General features: G+C 33.2%; 2 protein-coding genes across 3 annotated transcripts in view; one reads left to right on the forward strand and one right to left on the reverse strand.

Annotated features, from left to right (window-relative positions):
- Positions 1-23,766, forward strand: part of LOC129222864 (potassium channel subfamily T member 1-like) — a 368,024-nt gene that overhangs the window by 337,532 nt on the left and 6,726 nt on the right. Inside the window, exons 27-30 of the mRNA XM_054857422.1 lie at positions 1,956-2,087; positions 15,905-16,025; positions 17,131-17,215; positions 19,367-19,624. Of these exons, the coding sequence (XP_054713397.1) occupies positions 1,956-2,087; positions 15,905-16,025; positions 17,131-17,215; positions 19,367-19,616 (588 nt within the window). The 3' untranslated portion in view covers positions 19,617-19,624. The remainder of the gene's footprint in view (positions 1-1,955; positions 2,088-15,904; positions 16,026-17,130; positions 17,216-19,366; positions 19,625-23,766) is intronic.
- The window catches only part of LOC129222865 (uncharacterized), a 39,202-nt gene continuing 34,968 nt past the window's right edge, over positions 19,533-23,766 (reverse strand). Inside the window, exon 5 of one of the 2 annotated variants that reach the window (XM_054857423.1) lies at positions 19,533-19,666. The gene's annotated coding sequence lies outside the window, so the exon portion shown is untranslated. Of the gene's footprint in view, positions 19,667-20,894; positions 21,163-23,766 lie in introns of those variants that run through there. The other variant, XM_054857424.1, reaches the window with a different exon arrangement.

Genomic DNA, 23,766 nt, shown 5'->3' on the forward strand with positions numbered 1-23,766 from the left:
AGTCTCCAAAATTACAATTTTCCAATTTTAGAAGCATATTTTATCCCCACAGCACGGCACACACTTAAACTTCAGACACATCACCAATCCTATATGTCCTGTGCTGTTGTATTGATATCAGTTGTACGAGGAGTAAGTAAAAGCAGGTCATATTCTGGCCCAAGATAGGAAGGTGATGGACGATGCAGACAAGATGTTGTATCGCTTTTTTCGATGTGGATTTCTGTAATACTATTTTTTTCTTCAGTAAAGGTCTAAAACTTATCACTCACAAGGACTTTTTGTGTTTATTTGTAAAATCTCCTCAAAACAAACCCTGTTGTAAAAATTTCCCGCCAAGAAAATCGTAGATTCTTCCTCGTAAAAAATAATACCTTCATCCTTAATCCGAAAACTCTCAGTCTTAAAAAGTTATGATTTCTAGTTTTCCCGCCAAGTATCTGCCAAACCACCATCCTCCCTGTTTTTCTCTTTCATCAGACTTGCTTTCTCTGGAACCTGCCCCCATCGCCAGCTCCTCAGAAGTTTGGTTGGTTGGTTAAATCACTTCGGTGACGGGTACTTGAACCTTCGGGGAGTGATGTATTTAGTTTAATGGCGCGAGAGCCTTTATAGGCTATTCTGCTTTAAATTATTTTCAATGCTGTTAGTTGCAAAATCTATTTTGCTATATTCAATGCTATTTGGCGGGAAGCTTTTTTAAATGACGTAGTTGCTTGGTGAAGAAAAAGCTTTCTGTTGAACAGGATTGAAAACAATTCAGTTTTCTTGGTGCTAAGATTATTCTTGCGACCGGATTACGGCGCTACGACCGCGTTTAGAATATGGGGGTGATGAACACTTTTGTTCGGTCCCATGAATGTTTAAAATAGACAGTCCACTGCAACGTGTTTCGCTTCTTAACAGCGGTTTCTCTGCATACCTGCAGACCCCGCAGTGGAGGGGGGGGGGGGCACGTCCTTAATGGGTTCAACACTCCAAGAAATTGGAAAATATAACAATAAAACAAACTAGCACTAAGACTTATTAACATTGCAAAAATACACAGCTGGCCTATGGGCAGGAGCCCTACAGGCTTGAGTGAGGATAGATCCTTTGAATTGTTTTCAATCCTGTTTAACAGGTAGCTTTTTGTTCACCAAGCAACTACCTCACTTTACAAAGTTTCCCGCCAAAGAGCATTGAAAACGATTTGAAGGATCTATCCTCACTAGTGAGGAGTTGGTCATGGGGGCAGGTTCCAGCAAAAGTAGTTGTGATGAATGTGGAAAACAGGGATTATGGTAGTTAGGCAGGTACAAAAAGGACAACAATTCCCCAATAATGGCATATTTTGGCAAACTCGAATTAAGGTAAAGGACATCAAGAGGCAAAACTTCTCATTATACTTTAACTTTGTGAAGCAAGCATTTACTGAGGAAAACAAAATATATTATTTGTAGAGTCGTCGAATCAATAAATAAAGGGAGAGATCCCATTTCGACAACGAAATCCAATCAACAAATTAATTTTAAAAAAGTCAAATTTAAATTCTTGCTTCAGCTTCAGACATCTGAATATTTTTTTGGAATTTTAAGATAATGTTAGGTTTTTCTTTCTCCCTTTCTCTGTGTTTTTACCATAGTAAACTGGAAATTCTTTCAGCGAAAATAATAGCTTGAAGAAAAAAAAAAGTAAACCAGCCAGAGATGTGATATTTTTCGGAAAATAACATTCTTTTAATAAGAAATAGGTTACCTCCCTTAAGCCAGGGATAAAGCAAAATCACATGCAGTATACCAACTGCCCAGGCATGTCTTCCAGAGAGGACGAAACTGAAGTCTCTGAATGCCGACCTGGCGATCAGTATATTGCATGAAACATACTTATGCAAGAGTGTAAGAGAATTCATTTGTATATTTTACTGCTAAGTTAATCTCTGCAACTTGCCTTTTTCTTCTTTCTTTTGCCAACAGATGAAAATTACTAAAGATGATCTTTGGATAAGAACGTATGGCAGGTTATATCAGAAACTCTGTTCTTCCTCCTGTGAAATTCCAATTGGTATCTACAGGACGCAGATGGCAGGACAGTGTGAAACTTCATCAGTATGATATTATTTTATATAGCAAATTTCTTGCTCAAATGTGAAACACAAACGATATCTTCCAAACTTACTGTATAAATATCTTGATTCTTCTTATTTTCAGACTTTAGAACAACTCAAATGCAATCACAGCTTGAAATATTCTCTTCCGCTTTTCCCCTTATTTTTTTTATTGCAATACATGACCTAATTTACGGACATCAAACATAGCATACGGCAATACTATGTTTGAAGTTCGAGCTTTTAAATAGAAAGGACTTTAAGTTCGGAAAATAAAGTATAATGTATAAAACTGAAACATATAAAACATAAATATTAAATAAACTATTGAAATAATACAAAACTCTGAACTAAAAATAAAAACATGATTTTCTAAGCTGTGAGTGATGCATGCATAAAGCCATCAAGTCACCAAGCTTCCATCATTCAGACTAGTCAGCAATATACAAATACAAATGGGATGACCAGCAACAGGCTCTGGGCCCAGCTCGGTTGGTCCTAGTCCGTTTATTAGTCCCTAATGAAGATCAGTGGTCCTCTTAAAGCTATCCACCCCCTTGCTTATTATCACCTCTTCTGGTAAGCTATTCCAAGTGCCCACAATCCTACTAAAGTAGTAGTTTTTCCTTATTTCCAGGTTAGCCTGAGATTTGAATAGCTTTGTACAATGACCCCTCATCCTGCTTTCTGGGCAAAAATTTAACCCGTTACCATCTTTCATATTGATAAATTTAAAATGAATCATGTCTCCTTTGACTCTCCTTTGCTCCAGGCTATACATATTAAGCCTACTAAGTCTGTTATCATAGTTTAAAGCTGAAAGTCCCCTTACTAGTCTAGTAACCCTTCTTTGAACCCTTTCCAATACAGAAATATCTTTCATGAGATAAGGAGATTAAATGCAATACATTTATCAAATGACTCTTATTATGACGAAAAAGATGTTAGTGGCATCCTGAACAGTTGCTAGGTTAGCAGCTGAAAGAGAAAACGTGGCGTGTGGAGTGTCAATTTTGGAAGTTGCGAGACATACGGTTTGTACGTGTGGAGTTATTCATCCTGGATATTTTTTTCTTTTATTATTCAAGACGGTAAGTCCCGTTTTATTTTTGATATGATATTGGGAAAATGAAAAATTCTTCGCAAAGAAAAGTAGAAAATGAGGAAGGCGCAAATAGCAGAGAAAAGGAAATAGAAAAAGATAATAACGTTTACGAACCTGCAATAAACATAGTAGAAAAAGCAAAAATTGCATTTGAAAATGGTTGTGAGAGCATCAAACTTATAATCTCGGGAGTAACGGATAAGATTCCCACAAATAATACAAAAATATTCAACGAACAACTGGACAAAATTGTTACCACAGAAGACACAATCAAACTTACAGGCAAGCAAAACCTAGTCATAACTACAAAAAACATAACAACGGTAAAGAATATCTACAAAACAAAAAAAATAGGTTAAAAAGAAATAATCTCCAGAATTATAGACGAAACCCTCACTTCAAAATACATAGTTAAAAATGTTGATACAGAAATTAAATTAGAAGAAATAGCAGAATATTTGGCAAAAGATAGCGTACAAGTCGCCCAAATAATATGGTTTAATAAGAAAGGATCGAAAGAACCAATCCCGGTTATATTAGTTAAAGAATTCGGAAAAACAGAGAGAAAAGAAGTCAAAATAGGCAGAATATTATACAAAACTCAAAAATATATCGAACAGCCAAAAGTGTGTTTCAACTGCCTTAACTTAGGTCACCAAAAAAAAAAGACTGTAAAGGGAAAACGAAATGCCTTACATGTGGAGGCGACCATGAAAAATGTGACAACGAACCGAAATGCATAAGATGTGGAGATAAACACCTTTCAACAGATAAAAATTGCCCGATTATCAAAGAAAAAATCAAAAGAAACACCCAAGCAGCCCCTAATCCGGTTAATACAATTAAAACTTCGGCCAATATTGCAACATCAAAAGAACCAACAAACGAAAACAATAAAGCTGAAAATAAGGAAAATAATACACCAATCACCATAACGGATCTTAGCACAAAACTAGACAGAAAAGATAAAGAACTCAAGGAATTAAGAAGTGAAATCGAGAAACTAAAAATCTTAGTTTCACTAATCAATCAAAACAAACACCATCCTTGCGAAAACTGTACTTTGAAAAACTCGGAAATAGAACACCTAAAAATTGAATTATTCAAACTTAAACATTCCGTTGAGGGTGAACCACCACTACCGGATCTACCTTTCTCAAGTCACTTTGAGCAAGACGCCTTTCACGAAAACGACATCAATAACTCTTCGAATCAACGACTTCTTAGGACTCTTTTTCTCCCTTTTTCTTGTATGTTTTTTATCATGTTCTGGTTTAATTTTCTCTTATGTTGGAATATCCGTGGACTTCTCGCCAACTTTGATTACATTAAATTCCTAATAGCCTGGACTAACTCATCCATTATCTGCCTTCAAGAAACCTGGTTACCAGATGATAAAATTCCCGGTCTAAAAGGTTATGTGGCCTACTATAAAGAAAAAGATTTTCCTCATAGAGGAGGAGGTGGATTATGCATCTACGTCAAAAGTACCCTACCTTCATACAGTATCCCTAGCGTAATAAATGGCATGGAAACACTCAATATAAAAGTAGTCCTACACAAAAAAACCTATAGTATAATTAACTGTTACAGACCCCCTGGAGTCATTAGAGAGGACACAATAGAGGGATTAAACAGTTTAATAAACGACTCATCTCTCTTTGTTGGAGACTTCAATGGGAGAATTCAAAGCATAGGGGATCGACTCACATCTCCTAGTGGAAGAAAAATAGAAGACTGGATTCTTGACAATAACCTACTAGTTTTAAATGACGGTGTACCAACGAGACTAAACAAAGGGGTTGAAGACGGAATATTAGATCTTGCAATCATTGAAAACAGTATGGTCATTAACTTCTCATGGATAAGGTTAGATGAGCACGGCAGCAGCGATCACTTCCCTTTTTTAGTAAAATCAAATATAGGAAAAAGAGATGATTCTTACACAACCAAATCCTACACAAACTGGGAAAAAGCCACAAAAGCAATGGAAGACAAATTCAAGTATGCTACCCCCTCCAACTCAATAGACAGTAATTATGGTTATATCACCAATAATACTAGAGAAATTATTAAGCTCCATTCAGTTAACATACGCTTCAAGAAAAATAACAATAACTAATGGTGGAACATACGGTGCGCCAAATTAAAAAAAGACAGAGATAAAAAACGACACAAGGCGAAAAGAACTATGTTAATAGAAGACTGGATCGATTATAAAAAAGCAAATGCCATCCTTAAAAATAACATAAAAAAGACAAAAAGAGAATTTTGGGCAAAACAAAATTTTAATATTAATAACCCAAAGAACTCTACAGAAGTGTTAACAGAATTAAAAAGAATCTTGAACAAGAATGTATAACAAACAATTTAGCAATAGAAAGTAATGGAAAGAAAATCACTGAAACAGACGAACACGCTAACCTTTTTGTTAAAAATTTCTCAAATAGAGAAAGTAATAGCGATGTCATTAACAAAATTAATATCGCCCCACAAGAAGGAGAATGCATTATATCAAATTAGATAACAGTTGAAGAAATAAAATATGCATTAAAAACGACAAAAGATAAAGCCCCGGGCTCAGACCAAATAACCAATAAAATGCTAAAACACTTGCCAGACAGGGGCATAGAACAGATAAGAGATATATTCAATCAAAGCATACAAAGCGCTAAGATTCCAGAAGACTGGAAACTAACAAAGATAATTCCAATCAAAAAACCGGGGAAAAATCCAAACCAGGTTTCCAGCTACAGACCAATAGCCCTAACCCAGAATCTGAGCAAACTAATAGAAAAAATCATCTTAAACATAATCAATAAAAGTACTTCAACCAACCTATTCCTCAACTACATCTATGGTTTCGTAAAAGAAAGGGGTACAGAAGACTATCTCTTCGACCTATACAACTTAATTTTCTCAGAATGAAAAAAAGATTTATTTACGCCATTGCTATTGATATCAAAGGTGCCTACGACAACGTCTGGACTCCAAAACTAATTCGCGCTAAAATCGATCACAAAATCATCAGGTGGATTCAAAATTTTCTGTTTAACCGAAAAATTATTGTACATTGGAACAAAAAAACCTCTGAAAGCATGACCATTAATCACGGAATAACACAAGGAGCTATCCTTTCACCTTTCTTATTTAACTGCTTTATGTCAGACATTGGTGACTACATCAGAAACGGAAGAATCTTCTGCTATGCGGACGATGTAACAATCATCATATCAGGGAAAAATAAAGAAGCAGAGGAGAATCTAAATGAAAATCTGTTGGCCCTAGAACAGTGGAGCAGAGAAAATAAAGTGATACTATCAGCAGAGAAAACAGTATTGATAGACTTTTCCCCAAAAAAAGAAAAAAATGCTAATAACTTTCACTTACAGGGATCGAACATCAAATGGTCCACAAACCAAAAAATTCTGGGCGTTATATTCCAAAACAATCTAAAATGGAACGAACATACAAGATAACTAAGTGGTAAAATGAGGAAAATGTTAAATGTTATAAATTGGCTAGGAAGCTTCCAATCCGGCACTAGCTATATTAACACTCAGAGTTTTCAAACAAACCTTGATAGCCAAGGCTGATTATGGAATCATAATAAGAGTTAAAGATACAAAATTAAATCAGAATCAGATTGAAGTAATCGAAAATAAAGCTATTCGCAAAGCTCTTGGAGTGAACACCTTTGCACCAAATAAATTAATAAGATATATTACTAAAAAGGAAAATATCAAAAACAGAATTAAATGGAACTACATAAAATTCATCTGTAAACAAAAATTCAAAAAGAACAAAAATTACTCCTCCTCAACCAAAATAATCCTAAAGAATCAGTCGTATATGACAGAAATTATCACAGACCTAGAAAGAATTCAAAAAGAAACGAAAATTCTTGAAAATTGGGCATGCAGGGAAACTATAAAAACGTATATCGATACGAATAATATTGATTTCGTTCTGAACGAAGAAGAATTCCAAACCTCTACACTAGACTTCATCATAAAACAATCCTTTGAAGAATTTATAAGACAATACCCAAATTATCAAATCTGGGCTACGGATGGCTCAAAATTAAATAACACAGCCTTTTCGGTACTAAACAAAAGTGAAGAGATTGAAAGAAAATTAAAAATTCCATCTTATTGCTCAGTATATACTGCGGAGCTTACTGCAATTTGGTATGCAGCTAAATTCCTTATCAAGCATGAGTCCCCAGTGATAATTTTATCTGACTCACTAAGTGCAATAACGGCACTAAAAGAAAAAAATAGAAACGAAGAAATACTAATTTACAATACAAGATACCAATTATTGGAAATATCAAAGAAGACAGAGATTAAAATAATCTGGGTACCCGGGCACAAAGGGATCCCGGATAACGAAATAGCCGATAACTTAGCAAAACAAGCTGAATCATGTCCGGAAACACCTATGATACCTATCAGTACCTGGAAAGATGTTCTTAACTATATTAAAAAAGAGAGGATCAAAGAAATGTTGAGAATTTGGGAGAGCTCAAAATATTACAAAAGATTCAAAGATGTTGAAAAGTCAATAAACCAAAATTACAAATGGATAAAAAACCGAAAAGAAGAAACAAAACTAAATAGAATATTAACTGATTCTTATCTAACAAAAGAGAAGCTTTTCAAAATAAGGAAATCAAACTCCCCCCTTTGTGATACGTGCCAAAAGATCGAAAATTCTGATCATATCATTTGGAATTAAGATAAAAACAAGGACCAAAGAACAGTTATACTAAATCAATTATCTACTAACGGATTTAAATTTTCTAACATTTTTTGCCAAGATGCCCTCAAAATCCCAAGCCATGGGAGGTCGAAGGAATATCGGATTAAGCAGGGTTCAAACACATCACGTGACTTCATACACAACCGGAAGTGAGCGATTCCAGCGTGGGCGTGGCCTAATCTCAGTATGGAAATAATAGCAGACAAGATAAATAAGATAAATAAATACCTTTGTGCTGAACAGTAAAGTCAGACCAAACAACGTAAGTAGAAGCACAATCTGACTTTAATAGCAGACAGCTTTTGATCATGGAGTGTGGTTTGGAATATGTCCGCTAAAAATTAACTTAAATATAATAAAGATTAAATTGAAATGCCATATGCAATTTTTTGAGTAAAAGAATATTATCATTCACTTTAAAATGAATTGATTTTTCTTTTCTTTTACTTATTTAATTGTTTGAGAATTTTATTGTTTCATTTTCGATTGTCCCTTTTGTTTTTAATCTGGAAATAGTTATTTTGTTCAATAGAAGAACCAAATTTCAATTTTAAAAAAAATTTAAATTCATCAACACAACCAGGATATATTTATTTAAGGGAAAATAAAATTTAATTGCATAAAAATCAAAAATTATATTTAAAAAAAATAGAACAAAATATTTTTCACTTATGTACTTTTTCTTTATCGAATACATTGTGAAAATATAATTTGGTTTTATTTCTTAACTAATTTTATGTAAGGATTAAAAAGTAAATATTACAGTGGAAATTTCCAATCTTTAGAAACAAATACGTAATTATTTTAATGCATTTGAATGTATGCTTTCATAAATTACACATCTTTTTTTTTTAAACTTGAAATCACTTAAGTAATTTAAATTATCTTATTATAAATAATATTTTTATTTTCACTGTTTTAGATAAGTTAAAATAGTGTTTATGGCAGAGTCATAAGCAATTCCAATTAAATGACATAAATCAACTTAATATTTTTTTATTATTTTTCAATTACAATTTGTTTGCATGCCTGTCTTATTACATTTGCTCGCATTCCTACTCTTCCTGCCAATCCTCCTCTAGCACAAGCTTTAAGTTTTCCATACTCCTTCTTCGTGCTGTCATCTGTTGCATCCTTGCTTGTTTCACCTTTTTTTATCTTATAAATTGGCATACCAATGCTGTTCTTTCTATACTCATTAATTTCTAAAGGTAATCCTGTTGAATCATCTTGATTAACTTTATTTTGCATCTTTCCTGTTAGATTTGTCAAAGCTTTTTCTAATTCTACTAATGCACTTTCAGGTAGCATCCACAGGATGGAACTTAAATTTCGCATTTGTGAATTGCATTCATTAATTAGTTTTCTTCGTTTACTTCCCCTTTTTTCCAACTCTCCATATATCACTGCACCTTGGGTTTTCTCGTGAATTTCTTGAGGTATCTCATCCTGATCAATGGACTCATGATCTAAATCTATAGTGTCAGAGTCAATTTGATTGCAATCATCATCAAATAATTCTTTATCACAACAAAACAGCGGATTAGATAACAGCCATTTATGGATGTGACTTATATGGTATTGTTCAAATTTCATACCGACAATTAGACAGTGTTTACATAGTAAACGACTTCTTCTGTAATCAACACAGGTACAAGAACAGTTGTGTTTATCCTTGTTGAATTTAACAGAGTATTTTTTTCCGCACTGGGACGACACAATGAATGATCCTTCTTCAATTATTTGAACAGATGTCGTATTATCAGAATGAAGTTTTTCGAGCTTTTCCTGCATGTGCTCAATAAACCACTTAGGGCGCTCATGAAGATAGGATGGTATTTGTTCACTATATTTCATGTGCTTTGCAGACATTCTAAGGTTATTGCGAACATAAATATATCTTTGGGGCAAAAACTTATTAATTAAGACAGTTATAATTTCTGATAAATGGCAATTTCTATACCCATCAAGGAATCTGTACTTCAGTTCTTCATTTAACCTTTCAACGCCATTATTAGTATTCAATAGCATGCTGTCTGGCTTATAAGCCAAGGCCCATCTTCGAATCTCTGGCTCCCACGTGCCCTCAAAATATTTTTTTAATGGCGTCGAATCATAAAAGTCTGCATTTTTTAGAATTTTTAAAGCTTGCTGTAACGTTTCTTCAGTTGGTGCATTCGCTACACCCCAAAGAAGAGCCAACGCTTGTTCTTTAGGGATTGAAGCATTATGGCTTCTGGAGAGCCATCTATTCCAAGCTTGTTCCCTGTGAAAGCTGCAAATGAACACTTCAATTCCAGGGAAAACTTTTTCTAGTGCAGATATTTCCTCTGCTGCAAAGTCGACCATGGCATTCTTTGGATTAATATCCCCATTCCATGATTTCACGATTTTCAGTGCTTCATATATGGAAGCTGTGGTTTCATATTGTGACATTATCACTGCAACTACTTGGAAATTAATATTAGTCTTTACCACAAGAAAATATAACGGAATAGCATATTTACAAACACGGTAAGTGGCATCAAGTAAAACAGCTTCCCCAGCATAGCGGCGATAAAGTCTCTGCATGTTACTGTTTGATACACAAACAAAAAGTGATTATTTGAAATTGATTTCCATTTCATGTTGCATGAATCTTCTTCATCATTTTCTTCATCATCTCCTAGTACTTCATCATTCATTGTATCCTTAGTGAATGGACGGAAAAAAAAAAAACTTTTGTCATATGTTTCCAGCAACTTTTCAGTATTTTCCATATCTATTTTGCTATGGCGGATGTCTCTTTTACCCTCTTTAATTATTCCTTTAATAGTGGGAATGTCAGGAAAAAAACGTCTTCTCTTCCTGTCATTTTGGTTTAGTTCTGTAGTAACAAATATCTCTAAGAGTTCAGATACAACCAATGCATTTCTTTTTCCTTCACGTACAAGCTCTTTTATTTTTGAACGCACTGCAGGATCTACTGGTTCTGTAATTGCAGAAATCTCTCCCAGTGTATGGTTCTTATGGGTAGCTACAGAAGGCAAAGTAAACCAAAAAACTTCCTCTCCTTCAACATTTTCATTATTTTTAAGCTTGCTTCTGATTTTTGCAGATACTGCAGTTTTTTTTTGTCTTTGTTGGATTTTCCAGCTGTAAATACAAAACAATTTCAGTTATTATTGTAATAAAATATCGTTTTAAAGTTTCACTTCAAGTTGCAAAATTAAAATGAAATTATTTATTAAACAATGCTTTTTTTTCCAGAGGCAAGACAAGAGATTCCATCATGATTATTGGTAATTAACTAGCTATGTCCACTCCCATTACCAAACAAACCACATTAAATATCAAGCTTATTAAGAGCATTTTTAATTATTTTTTCAAGACATGAATACATGAAGTCTATGAATCAGTTCATATTGTGTTGATTAGGAGGTTTATATTGCATCTAGCTAAATTCCTTTCAGTAGTATCTTCAGTAGCAAATGCAATTTTCTTTATCCTATTAATATTTGCAAGGGATAAAATCTGTTGTACGACTTTATGTTTTCATCTTAAAATTATTTTTAGACTCATTAACAATTTCAATGCCCTCCATCCCCTTGTGATCGCAGTTTTCTCTTTAAAATTTTTAGGTATTTTTTCACGAAATCACAATCGCCCCTGAAATTTAAAGGGAAAGCAGGAGTAAAATAAATGACGAAGAAAACTAAAAGCAGAAACAACACAGACTTCAAGAAAGAGAACTGAAAAAAAAAAACCTTTATCAGATATTAGTAGTACCCGCACGGCCATGTCTGTACTAAGAAGTTAAAGAAATTTCGTTGAACAAAAAAAAACCCCACACCCCCGTTCTGATCTTCCCTGTTCTTTTCAAAAGGCCCATTAAAGTCTCTGGAATTTAAAACTATTTGCCGAAACACATAAAAATATTAACAGTAGCATTAAAACTCAAAATAATCCTTCAACTACATAGTTCATCGCTTAATGCGCCAAGCAACCACGCTACCGTAACCCTGCCCTTTAGCAAATGAAGCGGTTTTTTTATCCTGCAATTTAAAGTGTTTCGCCACATAAACAATGCTATAATAAAAATGTTACAAAGAATAATTACAATTGAATAATCTTAAAAATCAAATTATTTACTTAGATATAAGTAACTATCTTCAACTATAAGAACAAAAACAAACGTTGAAGAAATAAGGAAAACAAAATCCAGAGGAAATTCCAACAAAATCAAATCATGTACCTGAACATTGGAAAAAAAAAAAAAAAAACACATTTAAGAATCCGTTCGTTCGTTAATCACAAAAGCGTAGCATGGGCATGGTTCCTCGCAGCTATCTACAGTGTCGGCCAGCGCCCTCTCGAAGAGTCAACTTACCCATGCCAACTATTAGGAATTCATAGAACTAAACAATTAATTAAACATTTAACTTGCAATTACAAACATTTCGGTCGATCTGATCTTTAAATAAAGCTTATAGCCTTCCTCAATAAATGAAATAGTCAACACAAAAAGAATCTTTCAATTCGAATCAGTAGTTCCTAAGATTCGCGCATTCAAACAAACTCTTCAGCTTTATATTATTGGTTAATAATTATTAAGAAAAATAAGACAATAATATGTGTGTGTGTATATATATATATACATATTGTATCTTTTCAGCAACGTTTAAGATCTTCTCTGAGAAGTTCTTTCAAGATTTGCCTCATGGCTGAATCGAACCTACACATATTGAATCGATAAGCCTGCCCTTTTAGCTCAAGCCACCGCGGCTATGCATGGTCTGCGTTCCAAGCATTTCATATAATATAAATTTTCCCGTCTCTATTTTTTAATGCTGCTCCACTCCTATTAGTCATAGTGTGATGCTATACAGCCTACAGCCTTTCTCCATGATTGGACTATTCAACACAAAAATAATTTTTCAATTCGAATCAGTAGTTCCTAAGATTAGCACGTTCAAACAAAAACTCTACACTGCTTTAAATTATTAGTAGAGAATTATGGATTTTGAAGTGATTTTTTAAATTACCAATAAATTCTAATTATTATGCATAATAGTAGCATTTCATAAAAAAGCATATTTATTGACAGGAATTCAAATTGTTTGGTTTATGATGTGGCCTCAAAAATCCTGTTGTACAGAACACTGTCTAAAATTTCACTATTAGTTCATTTTTAAATAACATGTTTTCTTTTTATAAATTTGCAGCAATATCAAAAAATTATGTAATTAATATTTAAATATTTCTGATTGAAAGGGATAATCGACGTAACTAATAAACAATTTAGAAATGACAAGTTGACAGGAAACTTTTAAAGTGAGGGAAATAATTAATAAAAATTATAGAACAAGTTTTTTTATATACCCTGGGAGCTTTTTAATAGTGTGGTAGTGGTGGATTTAGAGTTTTGAGGTATTTTACGAATGGACAAAACTAGATAGAATATTTCCACTGAGAACCTTTTTGTACTCTTCTTCTCTTCTTGACTCCTATGTCATGAGAGGGAGAGAGGGGGTCACTCGTAAATGCGAAATTTGCGACTTGGTAAATCTGCCGTTGGGTATTGTTTATCCGCTATGTAATTTTTTTTAGTATATTAAGTTTGCTTTTATAAAGTTTGGGGGAGGGGTAAGGGGTGACACTACAAATTACCATCCCGGGTGAAAGGAAGACATCTATGGTAAGTATGTTACTGTATAAATTAAATCAAACATTCAAAGAGAGCATGAAAAATCGTAATTGGCCCTGGGCATAAAAACTTGCAAGTCCGGCCCTGAACTGCCTATATATGCTCAGTACAATGCAATCTTTTTTATCTGGAAGTACATAAAAATGCAATGCAAGAATGTTTATGAGAGACACATACAAATCTTATACTAACCTTAAATTGAGACAATGTGTAGACCCTGGTGACTGTTATCGACACTGGGCAATCCAGTTTCTTGGTAGTTTGTGTTAAATTGTAGTTATGTTGAAACACATGATCAGACTTTGCCTAAAGAGAGAATTAAAAAAATTACATCATATGCAAAATTCCAAATAATATTTGCAAAGAATTTTTAATTGAAAAATACATTTATATTTGAATAATAAAGAAGAAAGAAAACTTAAAAAGAATTAAATTATTGCATGAAAATGCATTTAATGGTGAAAATTAAATCATATCGAACAAGCTCAAATGATCATATTTTCTAGCCTGTCATGCAAGAAATATATTTACATGTATTATTTAAAAGTACCAAAACTTCACTCACCCGATTGCAAATACTGTCGGCCCCGCTTAAACGAATATCGCCGGTTCCAAGAAATATTATTCGATTAAGCGACGATCTTTAACATTGGGTCTATGGCATGGGAAATATTTGGTTCTAGTATATGTTATTCATATGAGCAGGGTATCCGTTTATCCGTTACCCAATTAAGCGGGGACAACAGTTCTTTGATACCTTTTTTTTAGCAATCTACAAATTAACTGGATTGGCTTTGTTTTTATGCAATCCAAAAAGTGTTTTAAAAAATGCTACCTAACAAAGCTACAGGCAGTATTGTTTAGAAAATTTAAATTAAACTTCAGAAATACCTTCTCTTGCTTTTTTTCTGCATATTTCTTTTTTTGGCCAATATTTTTGTCTTTTCCTTGATGACAAGTGTAAATTCTTGAACCAAAATGAAAATAAGGGAGGCCATCGTTCCAATGGAGCTTCCTATCTGCAGACGGTTCACCTATAAATATAAACATAGTATGATATAGATGAGAATATGCCAATATTTGACATATATATATATATATATATATATATATATATATATATATATATATATATATATATATATCATATAACATACAAATAAATGCAAATCTATTTTACAGAAAAGATTTTGTAGGCCTACTGCACCCTAATTCCTGATTGAAGAATTTCTTTACTGCAGCATTTTCTAAGAGTTGTGAGCAGACTACAAACAGAAATAAATTGAACATATAACCTTGATACGGCGCAATACTTACACTTTTCATCTAAAAATCCTTTGGGACTTTGATGAACATTAAATTTGGAAAATGTTTCTATTTCATATCTTTTGAGAATTTCCTTGAAGTCTTGGAAAGTTTTCGCCGGATCCATATTCTCAATGGCACATTGTACTGTGTATGCGTTGTATGTAAATAAAACTGTAAAGTTTCGTTTCATGTAACGACAACAGATGGCAGCAAAACAAGCTGGAATCGCTCACCTCCGGTTGCGTCTGTAGTCACGTGATGTGTTTGAACTCTGCTTAATCCGATATTCCCTCGACCGCCATGGGAGGGGCATCCTGGCCTTGTTCTGAGATTGTCTTGTCTGGGAGCTCCTTTTATCCACGACAGAGAGAGAGAGAGAGAGAGAAGAGAGGCTCCTATTTTACATATTTTCCTTTCCTCCTGTTCTGAATTTTTACATAACCTGCTTCAAAATGAACTTATTTGGTTTTATATATTACTAATAGAGAGAGAAAAAAAATTATATATAAATGCATTAACACATAAAAGTGTTTCCTTTTATCACTATATGTTATGAAATTTTACTATTATATGTAATTGAGGCAAAGCGCTACGTACGCAGCCCTCATCATTTTATGTTATGGGTATTAAACCCACGAAGAAGAAGAAGAAGAAGAACAGTTGCTGAACATATGTTTGTGATAGCTTTAACACTTGATATAGAGAGATTATAAAATGAATGCATGATTCATAGTTTGGGTTTGTAACAAATCCCTGTAAAGTATACAATAACACAGCTGTGTACATAATTTATAGTTTTATTAATGCATGTGTCCATATATTACTTTAAAAAATAAAGATCTTTTAAAATATGAACAAAGTTATTATAGTAGAATTGCATTTTTGATGCGCATATATATCATTCATACACACATAGGCAATCCCCGTTTATGCTTTCACTTTCTGTTTCTCTTAGGTCTCACTAGTTTTAGCGGACAGCGAACGAAATCGTCAGTTTTCTGATATTGAAAGACAAGAAATCAGCAATTTAGTAAAAAACAGAATGATGGACTTAAGGCTACCAACAGAAGACTATGGTAAAAATTATATTATGTGTTTATTGAAAAAAGTAGATTTTTGAAAGATTTTTATTTATTTATTTTTTTTAATACAAAAACTAATATATTGTGTTTCGATTCATGATAATGATAGTAAAACATTGTCTGTTAATATTTAAAAAAATATACAGGTTCTAAATAAACTAAATTTAATATCTAAGATTGCTTGGAATTAAATCTGTATCTGAGGAAGGCTTATAAAGAAAATTTTCAAAGAAGGGCTGATTCATTTTTATCACTTACCTCTTACAATGGGTCTGATTTACACCCTGAGGAGGGGAGCAAGACTCCCATAGCATTTTTGTTTAAAACAAATAAAATATAGATATGTAGTCAATGAGGCTGGAGGGAGGGAGGATGTCCCAACCCTATTTCCCTTTTCTTACTTCACATAAAATGATCTAAAATTGTGTTATAAGAACTTCAACTTCATTAAAATAATCCGGAAGGAATGTCTTCCTAAACCTATCAAAAATAGTCTAGAGTAGCGCTTTTGAAACTTCGATTTTGAAAAATACCGGAGAATTCCAAAATATGAGTTTGAAAAGTACTTGAACACCATTTCTTTTCCTAACAAACCTGAGATGATCTACTAATGTGTCCAATTTTGAAAAATATCAGTTCTGAACCGCGTTCCTTCCCTATTATCACCAAAAAATGGCTTAGAATTGCATTTTTTGGACTTCAATTCCAAAACATTACTGCTGAAGAATCCCTCAACGGAGGGGCGATTACCCTTCCCTTGGTACATGAGAGATAAATGCACTTAGTTACAAAACCAGGATATGAGTTTTAAGTTTTGCCTTTGTGATTATTTGTATTAGTGGATTGCCATTTTTAAGTCAATATCTCAATAATTTTGTTAGTAATTGAATCTAGTATTTCTGAAACTATACTGTGTGAATGCTGTGCAGGGATCAGCTAGTTAATTTAAATATCAAATGCTCTTTTTCATTCATATTTAACTCATCTTTATTTTATTTTTTAAAGTTTTTGCAGTGAAAAATCATTTTATGTTTTTTTTTCTATTTTAGTTAGCTGTTTGATTAAAATGGATAAAATTAAATGATTGTTTTCGATACAGATGATGTCTCAGAAAAGAGAAATGGCCTTTCTTATGTGATGATAAACCCTAGCTGTGACTTGAAACTGGAGCTAGGAGATGTGATGTAAGTTACATTTAAAATACTTTATATATAAAAAATACAATTTAAAAAATTTATGTGTACAGTGAAGCACTATTTATACGTTTCTTTTATGCGTTTTTATCAATAATACGTTTTTGAAATCGGTCCCTGCAAAGTCTAATACACATTAACCTATACCTATTATACGTTTTTTTCGTTTGTACGCTTTTTTCATATAGTCCCTTCAAAAACGTATCAATGGTGCTTTACTGCATTTGTGATTTTTAATGAATATTACTAAGAAGCAGAAAACACATAAAAGGAATCTAGTTGGATAACATGAATGAGAAAATATGTAATCATGAAAAAGTAATTTTATGCTTGATAAAACACTAAACTTTTGATTAACTTAAAAAGCTTTTATATGAAGAGAAGTGATAATGCTCGCCCCTACTACTGTGACGTTTTGTTTCATTTTAAAATTTTACATTAATTAGTGGATTTTTCTTTTGGCCTAAATGCTTTAAAAACTATACAATGAATGAGCAGATTTATGCAACAATTATACATATAAAAGAAATGGCAGATTAGGTTACATATTTTTAAGTTTTACAGATAGTTTATTTTTGTGTATATCTATTTTGGTGAATAATTTTGCTGTAATCAAATGTAATTACAGTTAAATCATTCATAAGTTTTACTCATGCAATTTTTAAAAAATTTTGATGACATTATGTGGCTCAAAATAATTTATTTCACTGAAAAAAGAAATATTTTCCTATTATTTTGTTTCTTGAACTCTCACAGATTTAAGTTCATTTTTAATCAATCAGAAATGTAAAATTATTATGAACTATAAATTTTAATCTACCCAACAGACACAGTGAGGGTCACTCAGTCACCCCCCCCTAAGAACCCTTGGTTTTAACCTATATTACCAATCCGAGTACATGAAATGACTATTATGATAAAAAAATCAAATGCTCAAAAATAAATTCTGGCTGTGCTAGTGTAGACTGTGAACAATTTTTTCTTTCCACAGTATCGTGGGCATTTGTGACCCGTTATATTCAATGTTACGGACTGAAAAACCATTCTAGAACCTTTCCAAAGATCCTCCCCTCACCCCCCCCCTCCCAATGAACAGTTGTAGACAGCAACACCTGCCGAAGAGCAGCCAATCAAATCATAACTCCAATGTATCAGTGCTGAACTTTTGTTTTTTCCTTCTGTTTCCGTTTCCTAGATGCATGACAACAGTCACATAGTTGCAAATTTGAAGCCAAATACTCGAAAACTTAAAATAAGAAATAACAACGTCAAATAGCACAAATTGCAAATTAGTGCAATTACTACTACAACACAAGAGAAAGATAGAATTTGATTGGACTAAACTTAAGCCACAAAGCTAAAACAAAACAGACAATGTCACAGGTACTTGTGGAATACCTAATAGAAAGCTCTTGTTTGCATTCCTATTGGTTCTTTATTGGTTTATAACTTTCTCATTTGTGTTTGATTAATCCGCTATTTTTACTTCTTAAGCTGCCTGCTTGCCTGGCTCTTGGTTTATGTCGGATATCTTTTGATCCATAAGCTTTTCTTTTGTATTGATAAAAACGTTTCTTTTAAGCCTGAAACATGTGTCTGCAGTAATCTGCAATCTGTGCTATTTGATGTTGCCATTTCGTATTTTACTTTTTATGCACAAAAGGCGTTTAACTTAATCAAAAATTTATTTCTTAAAAAAGTTGCAAACTTTGCATTAATAAAATAAGCATTGCCTTTGCTTAGCAAGGTTTGTAATTCACCCCCCCCCCATTTCCCTGTTAAAAGTTGTTTGTATTTCATATGCATTCTGTCCCAAGAGATTCTTCTATGTAGCACTCAAGTGAAAAAAAGTTAAGCAAAACTGAAAACGATGCATATAAATGTAGAAATATTTACTAGCAATAAGTCTTATACTTTCAAAAAGGATTAATATGTATATGATAATATATAAATTATACATTTACTGTACAGATCGATAACAAGAAAAATACAGTCAAAACTTTGAAAAATATTTATTTTCTTCTCCTCAACAACCTTTTGATGATTCAAACCAACAAAATATATATAAACAGATTTAAAGGTTCACAAAATATATTTCATATTGCACTTCAGAAGTATGGGTTAAATTAATTGCACTTGCAGATTTCTTATACGACCAAGTCCCATATCAAGCGCCAAAATGTTCATGAAGCAAGGCTCTGTACGCGGCAAACCGACCAAACAGAAACGAGATCGAAGGAAAACTCAAACATCAAGGGAGTCTTTGCATGGAGAGTCTCTTCTGAACGATCCATCTAACCACGAGAACGGCACAATACTCATACCAAACAGGGGGTCCATTGATGTCGAGATCACGCCACCAGCAGATGGGGTCAGAGGCACAATTGTGTGATAGCTCAGGTGATATACAGATTTGAAGTTATTTTTTTGAAGCACAATGACCTGTGTGAGTGAGAGTTGGAAAATTTTAACATGTTGATGTAAATTGTGTATATTACGGAATTCACAGAAAGAATGTGATTGAATCAGTCAGTTAGAAACACAGCCATCTTCATAAACCAAAAACTTTTTGAAGTTATAAACCGAATTCCAAGGTTTCTAATATTTTAAGGATTAAAATGTATTTGGTTATTTAAATTCCATTAATATTATTATTTAATGAAAATGATATTTTTTTTTATGTGGAGTCAACATGTTTTAAACAAAACAATGATGAAGTTGTTGATAACCCTTTCAGACACAGTGCTTGTTTGAGGTCACCATTAAAAAAAATTCACACCCAACAGAAGTCACAATGTCAGTTTGCAGGGAAAAAGGGGTGGCTTTGAACAAAGCCACTGTGTCTCAAAGGGATGAACAAACTCTTATGTTAATTCTTTTTGACAGTCAAACTTTGTATAAATCTTGTCAATTTCATCAGCTACACACATACAAAATATTTCTATGACAGAAATTCTGTTAAGAAATAAAGTATAGATAAATCATTGTTTAAACTTTGTATCGCTTAAACTTTAATCTGTTAAAATAAATACTAAATATTGTCCCTTATTGGTTATGAATAGAATGGAACAATTTCACTGCCAAGTCCTAAAATTTTTTTACTCTAAAATTTCTGCAATAGTAGGAAAAAAAAAAATTCAATTAGGATAACAAGAAGCAATAAACAAAAGAAAATTAAACTTTGAACTTCGTTTCAAAGCAAGGTGTCTCCTGGATATGAAATATCTTGTTTTCCCAATAAATAAAAGACTTATTTGTTTTTGAAAGGAAAATTTGTAGGAAAAAAAATATTTTTCTATATAAGAACTGAAGATTACTGGCTTTCCAACTTATTGATTCAATTATCATTATGCTCCAACCTGAGCAGATAGTCCATCACTATTATTTATACTTAATTACATATTTAACTTAATCTATTAGGAATTTTTAAAATGCTTTATAATACTGTTTTTGATGACCTCTGCATTGTACTCCATACACAAATTTTATTTTTTAAGTAGATAATAATGCAATTTATTCTATAACTAAAAATAATTCATTCTCATGTTCAACAAATATCAGTTTTGTAAATTTATTGGATTTTTCAAATGAAAGAAATCCTTTCAAATGAAAGAAGACCTTTTTGAATGCTTAATGTAACACAAGTTAGTTACCATTTGCACCAATAAGAAATTTGAGGCTTCAGAAATGTGCTTCTTGAACCCTTGGAGGTCATTAGTGGCTTTGTTTGAAATCACCAATTTTTTTCCTAGCCAACTGACACAGTGGCTTCAACAATTGACTGAAAAGGGAAAAAATGGTGAACTCAAACAAAACCACAGTGCCCCAAAGGGGTTAAACCTTTTCTGATGGATGTAGTTATTCAACTAAGATAGCTTTAGTTTGGTTGACTTGTTTTCTTGGCATCTAAGACTTGGGAGAATAACTGATTGTGTATTCTGAAGTAAAAAAAAAATCAGAGCCCATAGTTTCCCTTTGAAGCACAGCACATGAACTGAGACAGGTTAAGAGCTGGTGGATTCTGTTAAAGTCAGTGTTAGTTGGCTAGGAAAAAAGTAATAAGCTGCTGGGTGGTAAACTGCTATGCCTCAAAGAATTAACGTTTTAAAACTTATTCCCTCTTGTCAGAGCTTGTGAATTCCTAAAGATTTTGGCGGAGACAGACAAGAATTGTGAAGTGGTAAAAAGTAGTTAAATTGCTTCAAAAAGCTGGTGATATCCCCTAGAACAATAGAATGACTGGCTTCTGGTAGTGTCTTCCTCATGTTTTTATTCTACTATTAATATATAGTACTAATGCAAACTTAGCTATAGTAATAGGAAATATTGTATGCAGCTGCAGTACAGAAGGAATCTCTAACCACCTTTGCTGAACAAAACTATTGTTGCAGTTTGGATCATGGCATGCATGACTGTCTTGATGTTACACTTCGAATCACATCTTTCCAATGAAGTCAGTAGCTGTTTGATGAGCTTTCATTACAGGATGTAGAAATGAAGTTCTTCATTGTTTAGCTGTGATGTAACATTGGCTTGAAGTGCTTCCAGCGAAAAAACTTTTTTTCTAAACGTTCAAACTCGCTAATTCTCTATGCTTAATCAATTCAAGTATTGAAAACACTTCGCTTCTGTTTTGGAAAATGGTTTCAACACTTGTCCAGGTAGCAATTAGCATAGTTTGTCCTCTCCATTTCCCTGAATAATATGTCTTTGACAGACAGTTACTTTCCAATAAGCTGCTTCCTGAAACAGCATGAGCTTGAGGGTCACAGATCTGGTTGAAATTCTGGATTTAGGTCAATTCCCAATAGATATGATCCCAGGTAAAGAGGTTTGACTACATAGTCCCTAGTTCGGCTGCAATGCGGTCTCATAGTTGCTATTCGAGTCCAGAAAAGCAATGATTTTTCCTGTGAAATTAAATTTTATTTACCCTTTTCTTGCCTTTGCATTGCAGTATTAACCAATTTAATGCATTCACAACATAGAATACAGTAAACTCTCGATTATCCGCGGAATTAGGTGGCACAAGTGCCGCGGATAATAAAAATCGCGGATAACCGCAAAAAAGACTAAAATGGGGGACAAATCAGGTAAAAATTGTCCTATCTCAAATTCTTAACTGTATTGATGCATAACACTTTCTGCAAACAGTGAAAATATATAGAGAGTACAGTACAAATGTTTTGTATTTTTGCACACCCGAACTTAACATCAATAACAAACAAGTGTATGTACGATGAAGAACTCACAAAAATAATAATAATAATAATAATAATAAAATTAAATCAAATCAATCAATCAATCAAAAACAACTGAGTGTAAACTTACAATTTTTCAAAAAAAAAAAGAAAAAAGAAAAAACAGCCACTGGTATTAGCTTTTTACTGCGAAAATACATGTTCGTGATTGTTGATTGATTCGCGGATAATCCGCCCCGCGGATAAACCACTCGCGGATAATCGGGAGTCTACTGTAAATCTACCCCCTTTCATTACACTGATAAGAAGCGCCACATATCTTGGGAGGGTCGATATTGTCCAAAGCTTCAAATTTCAATAAAAACGCCATTGCAGTTCTGGAGTCTTTCATATCAGTGTAGTTTAGACAGCAAAAACTTGAGGGTCAAGAATCTGGATAAACTTCTGGATTTAGAAATTTTGCCAAACTATTTGCTCTCCTAACATCTGACGCGCCTCTTGTGAGTACAACATAGGGGTAGTGGAATTTATTCTATACTGTGAATACATTCAGTTTGGTGATACTGTAATGCAATATCAAGAAAAGAGCAAAAAAATGTTACTTTCAAGGAAGAAACCATTGCTTTTCTGTAGCTAATCTAGCAACTTTCAACCCCCATTATGACCAAACTAGGGCCTATGCAGTCAAACTGCTTTACCTGGGCTCATACCTAGTGGAAATTGACCTAAATCCAGAATTTTGTCCTGATCCGTGACCCTCAAAATCGTGCCCTTTGGTAGTGAACTTCAGCTTCAATACTTTTACATGAAAATACCTAGCCCAGAACACGGCTCAGCTATTTTCTTACAAAGCCACTAATATTTTTTAACAATTCTTATTAAAAGGATTGGTGCTGGTATAACTTATACCAGCAGAAGCATAATGAGGCTGGAGTAGCCCAGTGGTATTTTGCTGGGAAAATCCTTTCTTTATATCTTACAACTTTAAGTATAAGAACTTTTCAAAAAATCGACACATCAGAACTGACTAGCATAGAAAAAGGCAGTATAAATTCAGTACCAAAATATTAAATATAAAATCAAAGGAATCTCTAATGTAGTGGTGACTGTTCCCTACATGAGGATGAAATATCAAGATAAAAGCTTCAAATTGCATAGGAATGATCCAATGACATTTTGGCAATGTCCCCTATGCCATAGCTAAGCATTCACCTTTTGTAACAGTTACTACAGCAACATACAGAAAGTTGTCACAACTACATAAGACATTCATCATATTTTATGGAAAAGATTTGTGAGATAAAATTAAAACAGTCTTTTGTGCACGTGAGTTTTTAAATC

The sequence above is a fragment of the Uloborus diversus genome, chromosome 5 (genome assembly GCF_026930045.1).
Source record: "Uloborus diversus isolate 005 chromosome 5, Udiv.v.3.1, whole genome shotgun sequence".
Classification (NCBI taxonomy): Eukaryota; Metazoa; Arthropoda; class Arachnida; order Araneae; family Uloboridae; genus Uloborus; species Uloborus diversus.